We start from the raw sequence: 17,343 nt of genomic DNA on the forward strand, positions 1-17,343 counted from the left end.
ACTGGAAGGATGTGGAAAAATTGGAAAAAAAGAGTCCAGTGGAGGGCAACAAAAGTGATTAGGGGGATGGAGCACATGATTTATGAGGAGAGGCGGAGGGAACTGGGATTATTTAGTCTGCAGAAGAGAAGAATGAGGGGGGATTTGATAGCTGCTTTCAACTACCTGAAAGGAGGTTCCAAAGAGGATGGATCTAGGCTGTTCTCAGTGGTAGCAGATGACAGAACAAGGAGTAATGGTCTCAAGTTGCAATGGGGGAGGTTTCGGTTGGATATTAGGAAAAACTTTTTCACTAGGAGGGTGGTGAAGCACTGGAATGGATTACCAAGGGAGGTAGTGGACTCTCTTTCCGTAGATGTTTTCAAGGTCAGGCTTGACAAAGTCCTGGCTGGGATAATTTAGTTGAGGATTGGTCCTGCTTTGAGCAGGGGGTTGACTAGATGACCTCCTGAGGTCCCTTCCAACCGTGATATTCTATGATTCTATGTGCAGCGGCAGTCAAAAAAGCTAACAGAATGCTCAGAATAATTAAGAAAGGGATAGATAATAGGACAGAAAATATCATGTTGCCTTTATATAAATCCATGGTACTCCCACATCTTGAATACTGTGTGCAGATGTGGTTGCCCCATCTCAAAAAAAAGATATATTGGAATTGGAAAAGGTTCAGAAAAGGGCAACAAAAATTATTAGGGGTATGGAACGGCTTCCATATGAGGAGAGATTAATAAGACTGGGACTTTTCAGCTTGAAAAAGAGATGGCTAAGGGGAGATATGATTGAGATCTACAAAATCATGACTGGTATCGAGAAAGTAGATAAGGAAGTGCTGTTTACTCCTTCTCATAACACAAGAGCTAGGGGTCACCAAATTAAAATAATAGGCAACAGGTTTAAAACAAATAAAAGGAAGTATTTCTTCACACAACGCACAGTCAACCTATGGAACTCCTTGCCAGAGAATGTTGTGAAGGCCAAGACCACAACAGGTTTAAAAAAGAAGAACTAAATTCATGGAGGATGGGTCCATCAATGGCTATCAGCCGGATGGACAGGAATAGTGTCCCTAGCCTGTGTTTGCCAGAAGCTGGGAATGAGCGACAGGTGACAGATTACTTGATGATTACCTGTTCCTTTCATTCCCTCTGGGGCACTTGGCACTGACCACTGTCAGAAGACAGGATACAGGGCTAGATGGACCTTTGGTCTGACCGAGTAGGGCCATTCTTATGTGCTTTATGTGATGATTTCCGTTGTTATATGTTTCAGAATACTTTTTGTTTAAAATGTGTTGGGGTTTGTTTTTTTTTTTTTTTAAATAAACGTCTCTTTATAGAGGAGAACATACTCATTCAATTACTTGCTTTAATGTGTTCGTAATCCCAATATGAAGTTACAATACTGGTGAATAATTTGTTTTAAACCAGGTTGTAGGGCAGTGATTAGCAAAATGAACACACAAAACTAGTGTAATACACATGTACAAAATGTGCACATTCTATTTTTTTTGTGTGTTAAAAATGATTATTGTAAGGTCATTAGCTATTTTGAAGCCAAATCCCATATTGCAGTGGCCATGTTCTAGTCAGGCCCATGGAACCCAAAGGCTGACATATATACAGTTTCCATGGTAATACATGCCATGTCACTTATCAAAATACCAACTGTTCCTAAATTCAGTCTGGAGCTAGAAGCTGTACCAAAAGGATTTTGGTTGCTCTGATTCAATAGAGTTAAACTATGACATTCTGAATAGCCTGATATAAGACCAAATTGTAGCCAATCCTGTACATCAGCACCAAGAAGTAACTGGGCCTACCTAAGGTGCCCCTTTATTCCCTTGTGTCTTACTGCCACTTCCAGTATGCAGAAGTACCTGGCTCTGCAGAGCCTTCATGTCCCCTCCCTTGCACAGGTGGGCCCTTACTCCTCAAGTCCTAATATCCTTCCAGACTTCTCAAAGGGCAGTGCAACAACATTCTGCCCCTTACCCGAGCAAATCGGACAATCTCGCCCAAAGGGCAGAAATCTTTTATTTTCTCAGAAAGGATAAGTATAGTTAAAGGATAAGAAATGGAAATTCCCCAAGGCACTGAACAGATGCCAACCCCCAACCCTGCAGTCCTTAAACACTGATTTCGAAAGAGTGAGTTTGACTGAAAAGGGACTGTAGGCCTTTAATTCCTTGTCTACACAAGAAAGCTGCACTGGTTTAATTTAAATAGTTTTAAAAACTGGTGTAAAGGCTGTATGAACACTAATTTAAACCAGGCTTATTTTGGTCTAGCTAAACTAATTCCTTCTCACCTTAAAACTAAACCAAATAAGCCTCTCAAACTGGGGGGGGGAAAAAAAAAAAAAAGAGTATCCATACAAAGGTTTGCACTGATTTCACTAAAATAGTTTGAAATCACACCGGAACAATTTTGTCATGTAGGCAAGCTCCCAGTCTCTGTGAAATGACATGTCCAGGATTATTAAAGTGTCTGGTAAGCTTTTGGTAAGACTTCTTGTAGACTTGGATAGGGGTTCGTGTTCATTTTTGGTTAAACTTCTGAAGTAGTCTTTCATATAGTTTTTCCTTCTAATCAGAGATTGATTGATATATATACACAGAGAGAGAGAGAGAGATCGATCATCTGGATTTACAAGTCCATGGTTTTGTACATACTGAGCCTATAGCACTTATTAGACTTAAGAATAAAAACGTGTTTGGTGAATTTCCCTCACATTTTGTCTGCTACTTAACTTTACAGAAGAGAGCAGTATAATTTGACTGCCTGTGATACAATACTACTATAATATAATAGAGGGATCAGGGAGACAACCTCAAGCATTGAAACAAGTCATATTTAATGGCAGTGTAAGTCATTAAAATTTTCATTTTAAAAAGGCAGATACCCAAAATGCCATTATTACAGTAAGCTCTTGGGTCTACAGGAACTGGTGTTAACAATCACAGGAGGGCTGAACTTACCCATGGCCTGCATTTCTTCTTTTTGTTTCTGGAGTCTTGCCCTTTCCTTTGCCACTTTACTTCTATTTCCTGGAGTATTTTGTTTACTAGCAATCTTGTCCTGGAAAAAGAACACAGCAGCTATGTGGGAAAATATATTGCAGTTCATCACATTCTTTCAAGAGCTGTATAAACAAAGAATAACTGTAGCTTTACTTCACACTGAAGCATACTGCTCCTCAGGCATTTGTCTAATAATGGGAAGACCAAGAAGATTCTCTGTAGTTTAATAATCAATAAATGTAGAGTTCTAGGTTGTGCTAGAATCCTGTGTAATTAGGGATACGTTATGTAGTTTTCATTTTGGTTGCAAGCGAAGGTAGTTTTAGTGTGCAAGTCACCAACTGCACCCTACAGTAGACGTACTGGAAAGCTAATTTTCTGCTACCTTTCTGGATGGTAGAACCCTCTCACATGCATTTATCTACACTCCTTTTTCCACCACCCGTTGAAATTAAAAGGTTAAATATCATGCTTGCTCTGTTTGTGTCCCCAAATGTAAGACAAGATCTACTTTATGCCAGATATACAAGAGATCATAAATTTCCCCAATTCATTTTCAAGACCGAAGTAGTTCAGTTTTTGTGATTACTTACACGACTAATAGATATCCTCTTTGGAGGCCTCCCTCGCCTTTTGTTTGCGGGACTGAAGATAAATGTAGGTGGGTCATCAGAGAAGAAGTAGGAGAAATCTTGTTCTGCTATCTTGTATTTTGCAAGTGACATTGCCTTAATATGGGAATATGAAAGTATAGATATTTGTTATGAAGTTACCTAATTAGGAAACCATGCTTTCAGAAAGACAATGAAAGTAACTAGATGAATATTTGTTAGCTCAAGGGGAAAAAAAAAAAAAAAAAACACACAACTCTTCTACAATGGTTCAAATGCAGAATTAATCCAGCAAAAATACAGAGAGACAGATTAATAAGAGATTGAGATCTCAAACTATCTTGCAGCTCCCACCAAATGTAATGGGAATAGTGCACGTATGCACGAAGGCAGAAGTTGGCCGCAACATAATGTACATACAGACTTTAAAATTACAAATTCATTTTGAACTAACTTAACACAAATGTGTGTGTTTCTCTTACGTCTCTGTCAAGACTGGAATTCAGAGAGGAGAGTCTAACCCTCACTCTGGTCCCTTTATACCACACAAAAGGGCTTGAGCAGTGTAAAAAGGCTCTAAAACCCATGTGTGTCCAGGAGAAAATTCACCCAGCACTGGCACAGCGGAAGACAGCAGTTGGGCTATCTTCCAAGGACCTCTTGCAAGTAAAGGCATGTGTGGTGCTAGAAGGAGTGTATCCAGAGTGGGATCAGCACAGCACTGCAGAGATTCTGGGCCATGCTACAGGAAGGAAAAAGGGCAGGCTAGAAAGTTGCCATAACTTAGACAGCCTTTGGTGCCTAAATTACATGGAGGGCCCCTTCAGCCACGGAAGAGCACAGGATTGGAAGGTGGCCTTAACCCCGTCCTCTGTAGTGTGAATTCCATGTTCCACATCTAAGAGATGCAGCACAGAATCTCACCGCAAACCTTTAGAGTTCTGAGTTTTACCAGTTCCTGGCTTTGGTCCCCCTGCCCAAGGTGATGGGACTTGGGTGGGCTCAGGCTTCAGTCCCCCCTTCTGGGGTCATGTTTGTTGTCAGAAGGGGTAACGGTGCAATGAAGTTTGAGAACCCCTGATCTAGGGCCTGATCCAAGGCCCACTGAGGTCAGTGGGACCCCTACACACACACACAGGTCTCATTAATGTTACAGATTTAGGGTTTGTCTTTACTACATAATTAACTAGAGCTGTAACTTGAGTTTTGCTCCTAATCCACACATTCAAATCTGTAGCTCAAATTAAGGGGTGCTTTAAACTTGAGCTAGTTGGTCTCCCAGGGAGGGTGCATTGAAACTGGAGTGCTGCTGACAGAGATAATTAAACTGCTCCATCCCCAGTGCATAAATTACAACAGGTCATCAACTGTTAACCCAATCAGTCTGCTAATCTAAACACACTGCATAGTTTGAGAGTTGTTTCAGTGTAGTCGCTCTCAGGCCCTGCCTACACTGGCGAGTTTCTGCGCAGGAAAGCAGCTTTCTGCGCTGTAATTCCCAAGATGTACACACTGCCAAGCCACTTAGAGCGCACAAACTGCACAGCTGTAGCACTCTACAAAAAACAAACAAACAAAACAAACCCACCACAAATCACCCTGACGAGAGGCATAGAGCTTTCTGCGCTAAGGCTACAGTGCTGCGGTGCCAATGTACACTCTGTGGCAATTACAGTGCTGCGACTGGCCTCCGGGAGGTGTCCATGCCTGTTCTCACCTCTCTGGTCATAGGTTTGAACTCTACTGCCCGGCCCTCAGGTGACCAACTGTCATCCCCACCCTGTACATTCCTTTGCAAATTTGAAAGTCCTCTTCCTGTTTGCTCGGTGATGTGTGCAATGGTCTCAGTACATCTTTCCAGGTGGCCATGCCTGCTCCATGCACCAGGCAATCCTCCGGTTGGAACAATGCTGAACTGCTGGACCTCATCAGTAGTTGGGGAGAGGAGGCAGTGCAGTCCCAGCTGCACTCCAGCCATAGGAATTATGATACCTACGGACAGATTTCATGATAAAAAGGGGCCACAACTGGGACACATTGTAGTGTAGGATAAAAGTGAAGGAGCTGCAGAACGCCTACCACAAGGTGCGGGGGGCAAACTGCTGCTACGGTGCTGCGCCCACAAGCTGCTGATTCTACAAAGAGCTGGACATGATACTTGCTGGCGACCCCACCTCCACTGCGAAGGCCCCTGGGGATAGTCCGCTAGCTCACGTGCCAGTTGAAAGTGGACCAAGCCAGGAGGAGGAAATCTTGGATGAAGAGGGGGAGGGAGAACCAGAGGCAGAGGATGACTCAGAGGCCAGAGGCAGTCAGGAGCTCTTTCCTACCCTGGAGGACCCCAGCCAGTCACAGCAGTCAGATCTTGGCGAGCCCCAGGAAACTCTCGTGGAGATCATAGAGTATCAGGGTTGGAAGGGACCTCAGGAGGTCATCTAGTCCAACCCCCTGCTCAAAGCAGGACCGATCCCCAATTAAATCATCCCAGCCAGGGCTTTGTCAAGCCTGACCTTAAAAACTTTTAAGGAAGGAGATTCCACCACCTCCCAAGGTAACGCATTCCAGTGTTTCACCACCCTCCTAGTGAAAAAGTTTTTCCTAATATCCAACCTAAATCTCCCCCACTGCAACTTGAGACCATTACTCCTTGTTCTGTCATCCACTACCACTGAGAACAGTCGAGAGCCATCCTCTTTGGAACCCCCTTTCAGGTAGTTGAAAGCAGCTATCAAATCCCCCCTCATTCTTCTCTTCTGCAGACTAAACATCCCGAGTTCCCTCAGCCTCTCCTCATAACTCATGTGTTCCAGTCCCCTAATCATTTTTGTTGCCCTCCGCTGGACTCTTTCCAATTTTTCCACATCCTTCTTGTAGTGTGGGGCCCAAAACTGGACACAGTACTCCAGATGAGACCTCACCAGTGTCGAATAGAGAGGAACGATCACGACCCTCAATCTGCTGGCAATGCCCCTACTTATACATCCCAAAATGCCATTGGCCTTCTTGGCAACAAGGGCACACTGTTGACTCATATCCAGCTTCTCATCCACTGTAACCTCTTATTCCTTTTCTGCAGAACTGCTGCCAAGCCATTCGGTCCCTAGTCTGTAGTGGTGCATGGGATTCTTCCGTCCTAAGTGCAGGACTCTGCACTTGTCCTTGTTGAACCTCATCAGATTTCTTTTGGCCCAATCCTCCAATTTGTCTAGGTCCCTCTGTATCCTATCCCTACCCTCCAGCATACCTACCTCTCCTCCCAGTTTAGTGTCATCTGCAAACTTGCTGAGGGTGCAATCCACACCATCCTCCAGATCGTTTATGAAGATACTGAACAAAACCGGCCCCAGGACCAACCCTTGGGGCACTCCACTTGATACCGGCTGCCAACTAGACATGGAGCCATTGATCACTATCCGTTGAGCCCGATGATCTAGCCAGCTTTCTACCCACCGTATGGTCCATTCATCCAGCCCATATTTCTTTAACTTGCTGGCAACAATACTGTGGGAGACTGTATCAAAAGCTTTACTAAAGTCAAGGAACAACACATCCACTGCTTTCCCTTCATCCACAGAACCAGTGGATGAACCATCTCATCATTGAAGGCAATTAGATTAGTCAGGCATGACTTGCCCTTGTTGAATCCATGCTGACTGTTCCTGATCACTTTCCTCTCCTCTAAGTGCTTCAGAATTGATTCCTTGAGGACCTGCTCCATGATTTTTCCAGGGACTGAGGTGAGGCTGACTGGCCTGTAGTTCCCCGGATCCTCCTCCTTCCCTTTTTTAAAGATGGGCACTACATTAGCCTTTTTCCAGTCGTCCGGGACTTCCCCCAATCGCCATGAGTTTTCAGAGATAATGGCCAATGGCTCTGCAATCACATCCGCCAACTCCTTTAGCACTCTCGGATGCAACGCATCCAGCCCCATGGACTTGTGCACGTCCAGCTTTTCTAAATAGTCCCGAACCACTTCTTTCTCCACAGAGGGCTGGTCACCTCCTCCCCATGCTGTGCTGCCCAGTGCAGTAGTCTGGGAGCTGACCTTGTTCGTGAAGACAGAGGCAAAAAAAGCATTGAGTACATTAGCTTTTTCCACATCCTCTGTCACTAGGTTGCCTCCCTCATTCAGTAAGGGGCCCACATTTTCCTTGACTTTCTTCTTGTTGCTAACATACCTGAAGAAACCCTTCTTGTTACTCTTAACATCTCTTGCTAGCTGCAACTCCAGGTGTGATTTGGCCTTCCTGATTTCACTCCTGCATGCCCGAGCAATATTTTTATACTCATCCCTGGTCATTTGTCCAATCTTCCACTTCTTGGAAGCTTCTTTTTTGTATTTAAGATCAGCAAGGATTTCACTGTTAAGCCAAGCTGGTCGCCTGCCATATTTACTATTCTTTCTACACATCGGGATGGTTTGTCCCTGTAACCTCAATAAGGATTCTTTAAAATACAGCCAACTCTCCTGGACTCCTTTCCCCCTCATGTTATTCTCCCAGGGGATCTTGCCCATCAGTTCCTTGAGGGAGTCAAAGTCTGCTTTTCTGAAGTCCAGGGTCCATATTCTGCTGCTTTCCTTTCTTCCTTGTGTCAGGATCCTGAACTCGACCATCTCATGGTCACTGCCTCCCAGGTTCCCATCCACTTTTGCTTCCCCTACTAATTCTTCCCGGTTTGTGAGCAGCAGGTCAAGAAGAGCTCTGCCCCTAGTTGGTTCCTCCAGCACTTGCACCAGGAAATTGTTCCCTACCCTTTCCAAAAACTTCCTGGATTGTCTGTGCACTGCTGTATTGCTCTCCCAGCAAATATCAGGGTGATTGAAGTCTCCCATGAGAACCAGGGCGTGAGATCTAGTAACTTCTGCGAGTTGCCGGAAGAAAGCCTTGTCCACCTCATCCCCCTGGTCCGGTGCTCTATAGTAGATTCCCATCACGACATCACCCTTGTTGCTCACACTTCTAAACTTAATCCAGAGACTCTCAGGTTTTTCTGCAGTTTCATACTTGAGGTCTGAGCAATCATACTGATCTCTTACATACAGTGCAACTCCCCCACCTTTTCTGCCCTGCCTGTCCTTCCTGAACAGTTTATATCCATCCATGACAGTACTCCAGTCATGTGAGTTATCCCACCAAGTCTCTGTTGTTCCAATCACATCATAATTCCTTGACTGTGCCAGGACTTCCAGTTCTCCCTGCTTGTTTCCCAGGCTTCGGGCATTTGTGTATAAGCACTTGAGATAACTCGCTGATCGCCCCTCTTTCTCAGTATGAGACAGGAGCCCTCCCCTCTCACGTGCTCCTGCTCGTGCTTCCTCCCGGTATCCCACTTACCTCAGGGCTTTGGTCTCCTTCCCCCGGTGAACCTAGTTTAAAGCCCTCCTCACTAGGTTAGCCAGCCTGCTTGCAAAGATGCTCTTCCCTCTCTTCGTTAGGTGGAGCCCGTCTCTGCCTAGCACTCCTCCTTCTTGGAGCACCATCCCATGGTCAAAGAATCCAAAGCCTTCTCTCCGACACCACCTGCGTAGCCATTCGTTGATTTCCACGATTCGACGGTCTCTACCCAGGCCTTTTCCTTCCACGGGGAGGATGGACAAGATACTGGGCAATCTGCTACTGCAGGTTCCTCGACAGAGCTGCTTTGTTTCTTGCCCCATTAAGGGTAACTTTCCTGTGCCACTTTGCCGTCACAGGAAGGGTGGGGAGCGGGGGAGACACCATTGCTGCACACAGGCAAGCCACATAGGGCCCATGCAGAAGCCACAGGCTTGGAGAAGACCCTCCCTTGATTCCCTGCTCACCCTCAGCAGCGAGATATCTTCCATAATGATCACATCCTGTGGAAAGTGTGGGGACAGGAATGATTATCAGGCCCTCCTACAGTGCTGGCTCTCCAAGAGTCACGTGCCCATTGTTCAGCAGGGTCCCAGAAGAGTGATTTACTCTGCCCCTGCGGCTACTCACCATTTTGGCAGTAGTGTAGCTTGTGTGCTTGCCTGGGGTCAGCCAGTTAGTGACAGGTGTGTGAATAGTGGCTGTGTTTTAAAGCACTAAATCAGTGTTGTCTGTGTTGCAAACAAATACTGCTTCTGTAAAATGTTGCATTTAAACTTCACAGAGATGACCTTGGGAGCCCAGCTTCCCTCTTTGTTAGCAGCAGCGAAACAGCTATGCAGAATTAGAAAGCGGCCAAAAAGAACGAAGGAGGACTTTCTCCGTGAGGTTATGATGCACTCCGCCGCCGAGAAACAGGAACTGAAGGAGTGGCGGGGCAGCGAGAAGAGGGAGCGAAAGGAGAATGCAGCACACCAGAAAGAGGCCACAGAGTGGCTCTAAACTTTATGGAGCACCAAGTGGACACACACTCCAGGGGATACTAGCACTGCAAACCAAGCAGCTCCGCGCCTGCTCTCCCCTGCAGCTGCTGTTGCTTCCCATGCCCCCACCGCCAACCCACTGTTATCAACCTCCTGGCTCCACTCTCTACCTGCAGCATTCTATTCCTCGCAGTCCAGCACTGTGGACTCCCACTACCCACTTCACTCAACACCCATCCCTCTGCAATTTGGCCCTACTGAAGTACAGCACCAGCTGCATTGTACTCCAAAGGAGAAGGCTGGGTATGATCCCTGGACAGTCACAGATCTGTAGCCATCTCAGAACCCCTCCTCCTCTTGAGACCTTCCTCCCCCTCCCTGCTGATGTATGTTTTTGTTTGACTCTCTCCTCTGGTTGTTGTCTTTTAATAAAACAATTGTGTTGGTTTGAAAGCAATCTTTATTCTATAAGTGAAAGCAAAAAGAGCACTGCAAAGCAACAGACAATGTTAAGCCCCCTTCTTGCCTCATATGCACCAATCACCTCCTAGCACTACAAGCACTGCAATCCTGAGCACAGCAACAAATATTGGGGCTTTCACCTTCAAATTGCTCCCCCAAGGCATCCCTGATCCTTATGGACCCACACTGTGCCCCTCTAACAGCTCTGGTCTCTGGCTGTTCAAACTCAGCCTACAGGTGCTGAGCCTCTACAGTCTAGCCCTGGGTGAAGCTTTCACCCTTCCCCTCACAAATATTACGGAGGGTACAGCACGCAGCTATAAGCACAGGAATAGCGTCATCGGCAAAGTTCAGCTTCCCATACAGGCATCGCCAGTGGTCTTTTAAACGGCCACATGCACACTCAACAGTCATTCTGCACTTGCTCAGCCTGTTGTTGAACTGCTCCTTGCTGCTGTCAAGTTGCCTTGTGTATGGCTTCGTAAGCCACAGCTTTAAGGGGTAGGCGGGGTCTCCCAGGATCACAATGGGCATTTCGATTTCCCCTACGGTGATCGTCTGGTCCAGGAAGAAAGTCTCTGCTTGCAACTTCTTGAACAGGCCAGTGTTCTGAAAGATGAGTGCGTCACGCACCTTTCCGGACCAGCCTGCGTAAATGTCTGTGAAATGCCTACGGTGATCCACAAGCGCCTGGAGAACCATTGAGAAATACCCCTTGCGATTAATGTACTCGGTGGCTAGGTGGTCTGGTGCCAGAACTGGAATGCACCCCTCCACAGTTAGGGAAGCCCATTTGTGCAAAGCCATCCACAATGTCACGCATGTTGCCCAAAGTCATGGTCTTTCAGAGCAGGATGCAATTAATGGCGCTGCACACTTCCGTCAACACGAGTCCAACGGTCAACTTTCCCACTCCGAACTGTTTAGCGACTGATCAGTAGCAGTCTGAAGTAGCCAGCTTCCACAGTGCAATCGCCATGCGCTTCTCCGGCGACAGGGCATCTGTCATTCTTGTGTCCTTGCGCCGCAGGGCTGGGGCAAGCTCACCACACAGTCCCATGAATGTGGTTTTCGTCATGCAAGAGTTCTGCAGCCACTACTCGTCATCCCAGACATGCATCACAATGTGATTCCCATCACTCAGTGCTTGTTTCCTGAGCTCAAAAGCAGCGTTCCGCCGTGGTCAGCACCTCCATGAATGCCACAAGCAATCTTGTGTCGTAGCTACTACGCATGGCGACATCAATGTCAAACTCCTGTTGCCTTTGTAATTTAAGGTCAGAGTGTTGGTCAGAGCGAGCAGCATACTGGTCAGCAGTCTGGGATCCATTCCTGCAGATTGAAGAGGCAGGGTGCACAGTATACAAACAGCTGAAAGATGGCGCCAAATGTGGCCAGACGCACAGGGATCGCTGGGATCCAAAGCAGTGCATAATTGGGTATTCGGACAGGACCCAGGATGCCCTGCAACCCCCTCCACCTTCCCACAAGTCTTAGCGGCAAAAGAGAAAGAGGTGCTCTGTGGGATAGCTGCCCAGAGTGCACCGCTCCGAATAGCACTGCAAGTGCCGCTAGTGTGAACATGCTATTGCGCAGGCAGCTGACAGTGTGAACACACAACAGCAGTTTTCCTTCTGTGCTCTCTGAGCAGCACTGTAACTTTGCCAGTGTAGATGTCCCTCACTTGAGGGAGGTTATTTCACATGGGGTAACTCAAGTGTATTAACTTGAACTGTTGCAGTAAAGACAAGCCCTGAATCATTTTATCTGAAGAGAGACGTTATAGTAGAGTGACACTAGCTTATTGTGCCATGTCTTACTCACTGAATTTTGTATAGCTTAAAGAACACACCAGCTGTATAGTTTTCTGCTTTCATCAGCCAAACCTACTAAAATTTTCACCTAGTAAAACAATAAATAATAATAATAATAATAATAATACTTTATAATGAGAGCAGCTAACTTTCTTTTCAGTAAAAAGTTTAAGAGGAAATGCGAGTTCATATAATCATATTTCTAGATTATAATGCTCTCTCTCTTCTACAAACAATTTAACCACTTATTTACCTTAGTTCTAATGACTCCATCATGTGGTTCACAGTGTTGCTTCAAAAAAAGTTTAAGTCTATCACGAGAAAAGAGATGTTTCCTCCGGCTATGGTGTGTTTAACAAAACAAAAACAAAAAAACAAGCAACATTACCAACTAAAGTCAATCTACATTCATTTATAACTAATGTAAATTTACAGATCACACTTCAGATAAGAACACAGAAACAGTGTGTCAGAAGGCAGAAATCATATGTTATTTTCTTAGTAAAGTTTTAATTTAGTATGGTCTTAGACAACTATTGTTCTCAACAATCTTAATGAGAATCAAGATTCACATAAAAAAGTTTACACAAATTGTACACAAATATTATTTTATATATCCAGACTTTGACTTTTGTTTTAAAACCAGGGTAATCTTATCACTTAACATGTGTCTATACAGAGAGTAAGAGATTTCATACGACTGTGTACGTACACACACACACACGAAAAACCATCTCTGTATCACTGACTCTGCAGATCTCCTCCCAATATTAAACAAAAACAATAATATGAGTTATATGTTCTGCAATGGCATCTAGAGGTCCTGACCAAGATGGGGGCCCCATTGTGCTAGGCACTGTACACTCTCATCAACAAGAAAAAAACACCTTCCCTGAAGGTTTATTTACAATCTAAATAGACAAGAGAGACAGTGAGATAAAATAAATATTAGTATTCTCATTTCATAGATGGGGAAATGAGGTACAAAGGCCCTAGTTCAGCAAAGCATTTAAAGTATGTGTTTAAGTCCATCCTTTAAAATTAAGCATGTGCTTAAGTGCTTGCTGAACAGAGACAGACTGAGTCAGGGACAAAGATTAAATGACTTGCCCAGTGTCACAAGAAGTCTGTGACACAACTGGCAATTGAACCCAGGTTTCAAGTGACAGCCCAGTGTTTTAGCCACAAGACCATCCCTTCCATTCTCAAGCCTGTGTATTTTTTTTCCTTCTTCTTTCTTATTGCACCTATTTCTGATGCTACTCGAGATTGATTACAGTACATATAATTTAGTTCCAGACTGAGTCAGTGTTAATACATCAAACAACACTAGAATCACTCAGATTTCACACTGTGGAAGTTGATGCACAATTTACTCTTAAAAAAGAAAAAAAGATTTTAAAACCTTATCACAGTTTGAAGGTTTTTAATAGACTTACTCTAACAATTTTAAAGAGCAACAATTATATCCTGTCAAAATGTCAATTGCTTAAAAACTCAGCTCCCCAGTTTCAAACTATTTAAAGTCTATATAGCTAAAATGTATAGAGTTTACAATACAAATACTACAGAAATAATACAAAAGATCTTTGGGGCACAGATAGAATGTTTGGCTTCAGTATTTCTAAATGAGTGTTGAATACATAGTAAAACCGAGTTATTTTCATCAGACATAATCTTACTATGAACTATATACAGTACTCATAGTGAAGACAATACAGTGCATAATTCCAGCACACTGCAATTCTAATTTACGTACAAAACAGTAATTTTTACCTTATCTGAGATGCTTTTACAGTAACAGATTCATATAGTTCTTTTTTAATAGGCTGGACTTTGTACTTGAACAAGGAGGGATCAATTAATGCTTTTTTCTTCCTAAAAAGTAAAATAAAATGATAAGGTGATTTTGTGTTCAAAACACATTTCTAAACAGATTTTGGAACACGGATCTTAAAAGTAATTATATTTACCAACACAACAGGCCTCTGGAAAGTACATTAGCACATACAGTGGCACCCATAACTTCCACTGATGTCAATCAACTCACCGACTTCTAAACAAAATAATAAAAATGCCAAATACATGTGTACTTGCATTTAGTTTTAAAATCAGACAGAACAAAGATAGTCTAATAAAGACAAATATTATTTTATAATTTAAGTCCATACTCCAAAGTTCATGCTGTTACCATCAGCTACTGGCATGAATCAAGCAAAGGAGAGGAAAATAACCATACTGCTGTAATAGGAAGAGGCTTCACCAGACAATGCATTACTTCAACTTTATGGAAAAACTGATTGACAAAAAGATAGTCATGATACATTCTAAGAAACAGTCACCTCTTATGACAAATTAGTACAGTAGAAACAGCATATTTTCCTTATGAAGGCTTACGTATTTTTCATCACCTGGGATCCTAGAAATCAGTTTCCCATGGAAGAATGCAGAATTTTTGTTTTTACAGAGAAAAAAATATTATATTACACTAAATTTTACTGAAAGTACCAGTGTCATTTATTCAATGTGCACAACCTCCCCCTCTTCTGGTCGATTTCTGAATAAACTTTAAATTTACAGTGGAACCGTGTTTATCTGATCTAATTGGGACCAGGGCCAGATTGGATAATCAAATACTGGGAGAATCAGGAGAATCAGCAAAGAGCTTTCTATCTCTTATTTTAAGATGGGGAGGGGCTCGAGTATGCAACCTTGAGCAGCGCTGACAGTTGGAGCCCCAGCCACACAGAGGCTGACTGCCCGAGACCAGCCCTGTTAGCCCCGGGAGAGCCAGATAATGGAGGCTCGGATAAACAGGGTTCTACTGTATATCAATAAAATTGTGTTCAACTGATACCTATATCTATTGTGGCTAGGGAAACTAAAGTTCAGCGTTTCATTTAAATGGTGGAAAAATGCAGATTTTTATGTTGTCATTTTTTTGGACAGAATTTTGGTTTATCACAGAAAACTAGGATCCCTGTTCATCACCAAGATGAAGATGCTTTCCTTCGCCTGTGCTTGTGAGACTAAGCATCACCAAAACACATCTAAGCCAATATTTTAACACTATTTGATTATTAAAAATTAGACACTATGCTTTAAACAGAATGATAATGGTACTATTTATATACAAAAAACATACAACAATGAAACTAAGTGGTGTGAAGTTGTTACGATTTTATTTTGTTTCAACTATCTTGTGTTTTATTGTTAAATACTACTTAACTCTCATAATAGTGCTTTTCATCCATAATTTCAAAGTGCTACTGCTTTGGCAGGCACAGGACTGGACAAATCAAAAATTAATATTGGACCTGGATGGGAATATGAATTACATGGAAGGACTGGTATCTTTTTCGCAATACACTGTAATGCCATTCAGTCCTTGTAGAATTCATGAAATCCTTGAAGATGGACTCTATTGCCCTTTGTAGCTTGCTTTTCTTTTACCATTCTTGAAACTATTTTTATTCCTAGAAGAACACATGCAAGAGATTTTTGGAATCTTATATAAGGGTTACAGATCTGAAATTTGTCCCAGCATTCTAATATATACAAGATACAGATGCACAACTGTAAATGCAAATTTTACAAAAAAAAAAAACCCCAAACTGATAAACAACCCTATAAGACGGAGCCAGTGTCCTCTGAAAACAAGAAACAAGGGTCTCTTACCCAGACTTAGGATCTCTCTCTTTATAAAACAAAAACCACTCCTGAAGGAGTTGCTTACAATGGTTAAATGATTTCCCAGCTGATAAAGTCTTAAATCCAGATTGTTTCTTGAGAGTTTTGTTTGATTTAAATATACACACCCCTACCTCAAAGGAGGTAGGTATTAGCCTTGCTCATGGCACCACATCTGTTGGACGTGTGAACTAGCACTCTTATCCAAATTCTTGGAAATACATAAAATGAACAATATCTGTTAAAGGGTGGAGGTTTGAAACTACTGAAGTCATACAGACCATACTCTCAAATAAAAATTTAGGTAATCAAAAAATTGTCCAAATCACTTACAGCTAGACTGCTATGGCTAACTAAGAAGTCAATAAACCCCCAATTTAACAAGATTTTAAGAAGTACTGATATTGTACTGATATATTGTTTGAAATTTATTAAATATAGTTTAGTCAGGATAGCACTGAAGGACCCTTTCATTTTCTTTTGATTGTATGAAGATAATTTTTGACAGAGTGAGTTTGCTGAGATTGGATGTGTCACATCTTGAAGACTTTCATATGAGATCAGGTCTTCCACACTTAGATTAATCTTCTATAATCTGAAGGTAAGAAAACTAAAACAACAAAAATTTGTATTAGAGTGCTTCCTTCATATGAATTATGAACAGGCTAGTTCCCCCACCATACATCACCATGTTTGCTGCCATTCATTCAGATGGGCTCAAGTAAATGGGAACCTTCTCAGTCTAACACTCCAGTAGAAAACAAAATCAATCAGAATATGCAGCATTAAGAGTGTTTTCTAAACTCCTTTATCCATTTTAAGTAGGTTCACAATCCCAACACCCAATGTACTGAAAACTAGAGTAAAGGAATAGTTTTTCCTATATGACTCTGAACCTTTTGTAACCCTCACCCATATCAGGGAACTGGGACAAGGAAATAAAGACCAATCTCACAAGTTTATTCCACCAACATATATATTGGTGTGAACACACTGAGCCCCTATCCAGTCCTCAACAGATCATAAAGACCCTGAATCAGTTTTCAAACTTACCCCCTTCTGGTGTCCAGCTTTAGGAGGAACTTAAGAACACAACAAACTCTCAGCCTTAGCTTCCTCTTCAAGTGTAGGTGTTTCTAGGGCTTTCCTCTCAAATATCCTCAGTCCTAGGCTTCCTCTAGTTCAAAGAGGCACCTCCTTTAGATCCTGTCTGGAGCTAATGAGGCACACCTGCTAGCATAAATTAGCAGTAATTACCCTAAATCCTAAAGCAGGGTTTTGGCACCTGACTCTAGGATGACTCAACAGAAGAGCCCTGCATTTTTATAAAAGGGCTCAAGAATCTGCTATCCAGTTAGAATTTGCAGATCTTATTGTATTGCAAAATCTTCTCTAGAGAAGAAGAGCAGAGACTGGGGTTATTACTTT

At 43.0% G+C, this 17,343-nt stretch overlaps 1 protein-coding gene and 1 long non-coding RNA gene across 4 annotated transcripts in view; one reads left to right on the forward strand and one right to left on the reverse strand.

The window, feature by feature from the left end:
- Nucleotides 1-17,343, reverse strand: part of BAZ1A (bromodomain adjacent to zinc finger domain 1A) — a 114,828-nt gene that overhangs the window by 54,659 nt on the left and 42,826 nt on the right. For all 3 annotated transcript variants that reach the window (XM_074955850.1, XM_074955849.1, XM_074955851.1), the window contains exons 4-7: nt 14,002-14,103; nt 12,479-12,566; nt 3,613-3,747; nt 2,978-3,077 (exon numbers count right to left, since the gene is read on the reverse strand). In XM_074955850.1, the coding sequence (XP_074811951.1) occupies nt 2,978-3,077; nt 3,613-3,747; nt 12,479-12,566; nt 14,002-14,103 (425 nt within the window). The remainder of the gene's footprint in view (nt 1-2,977; nt 3,078-3,612; nt 3,748-12,478; nt 12,567-14,001; nt 14,104-17,343) is intronic.
- Nucleotides 1-17,343, forward strand: part of LOC141989337 (uncharacterized) — a 62,050-nt gene that overhangs the window by 23,637 nt on the left and 21,070 nt on the right. The gene's annotated exons all lie outside the window — the stretch shown is intronic.

This window comes from Natator depressus, chromosome 6 (assembly GCF_965152275.1).
Source record: "Natator depressus isolate rNatDep1 chromosome 6, rNatDep2.hap1, whole genome shotgun sequence".
NCBI classification, from domain to species: domain Eukaryota; kingdom Metazoa; phylum Chordata; order Testudines; family Cheloniidae; genus Natator; species Natator depressus.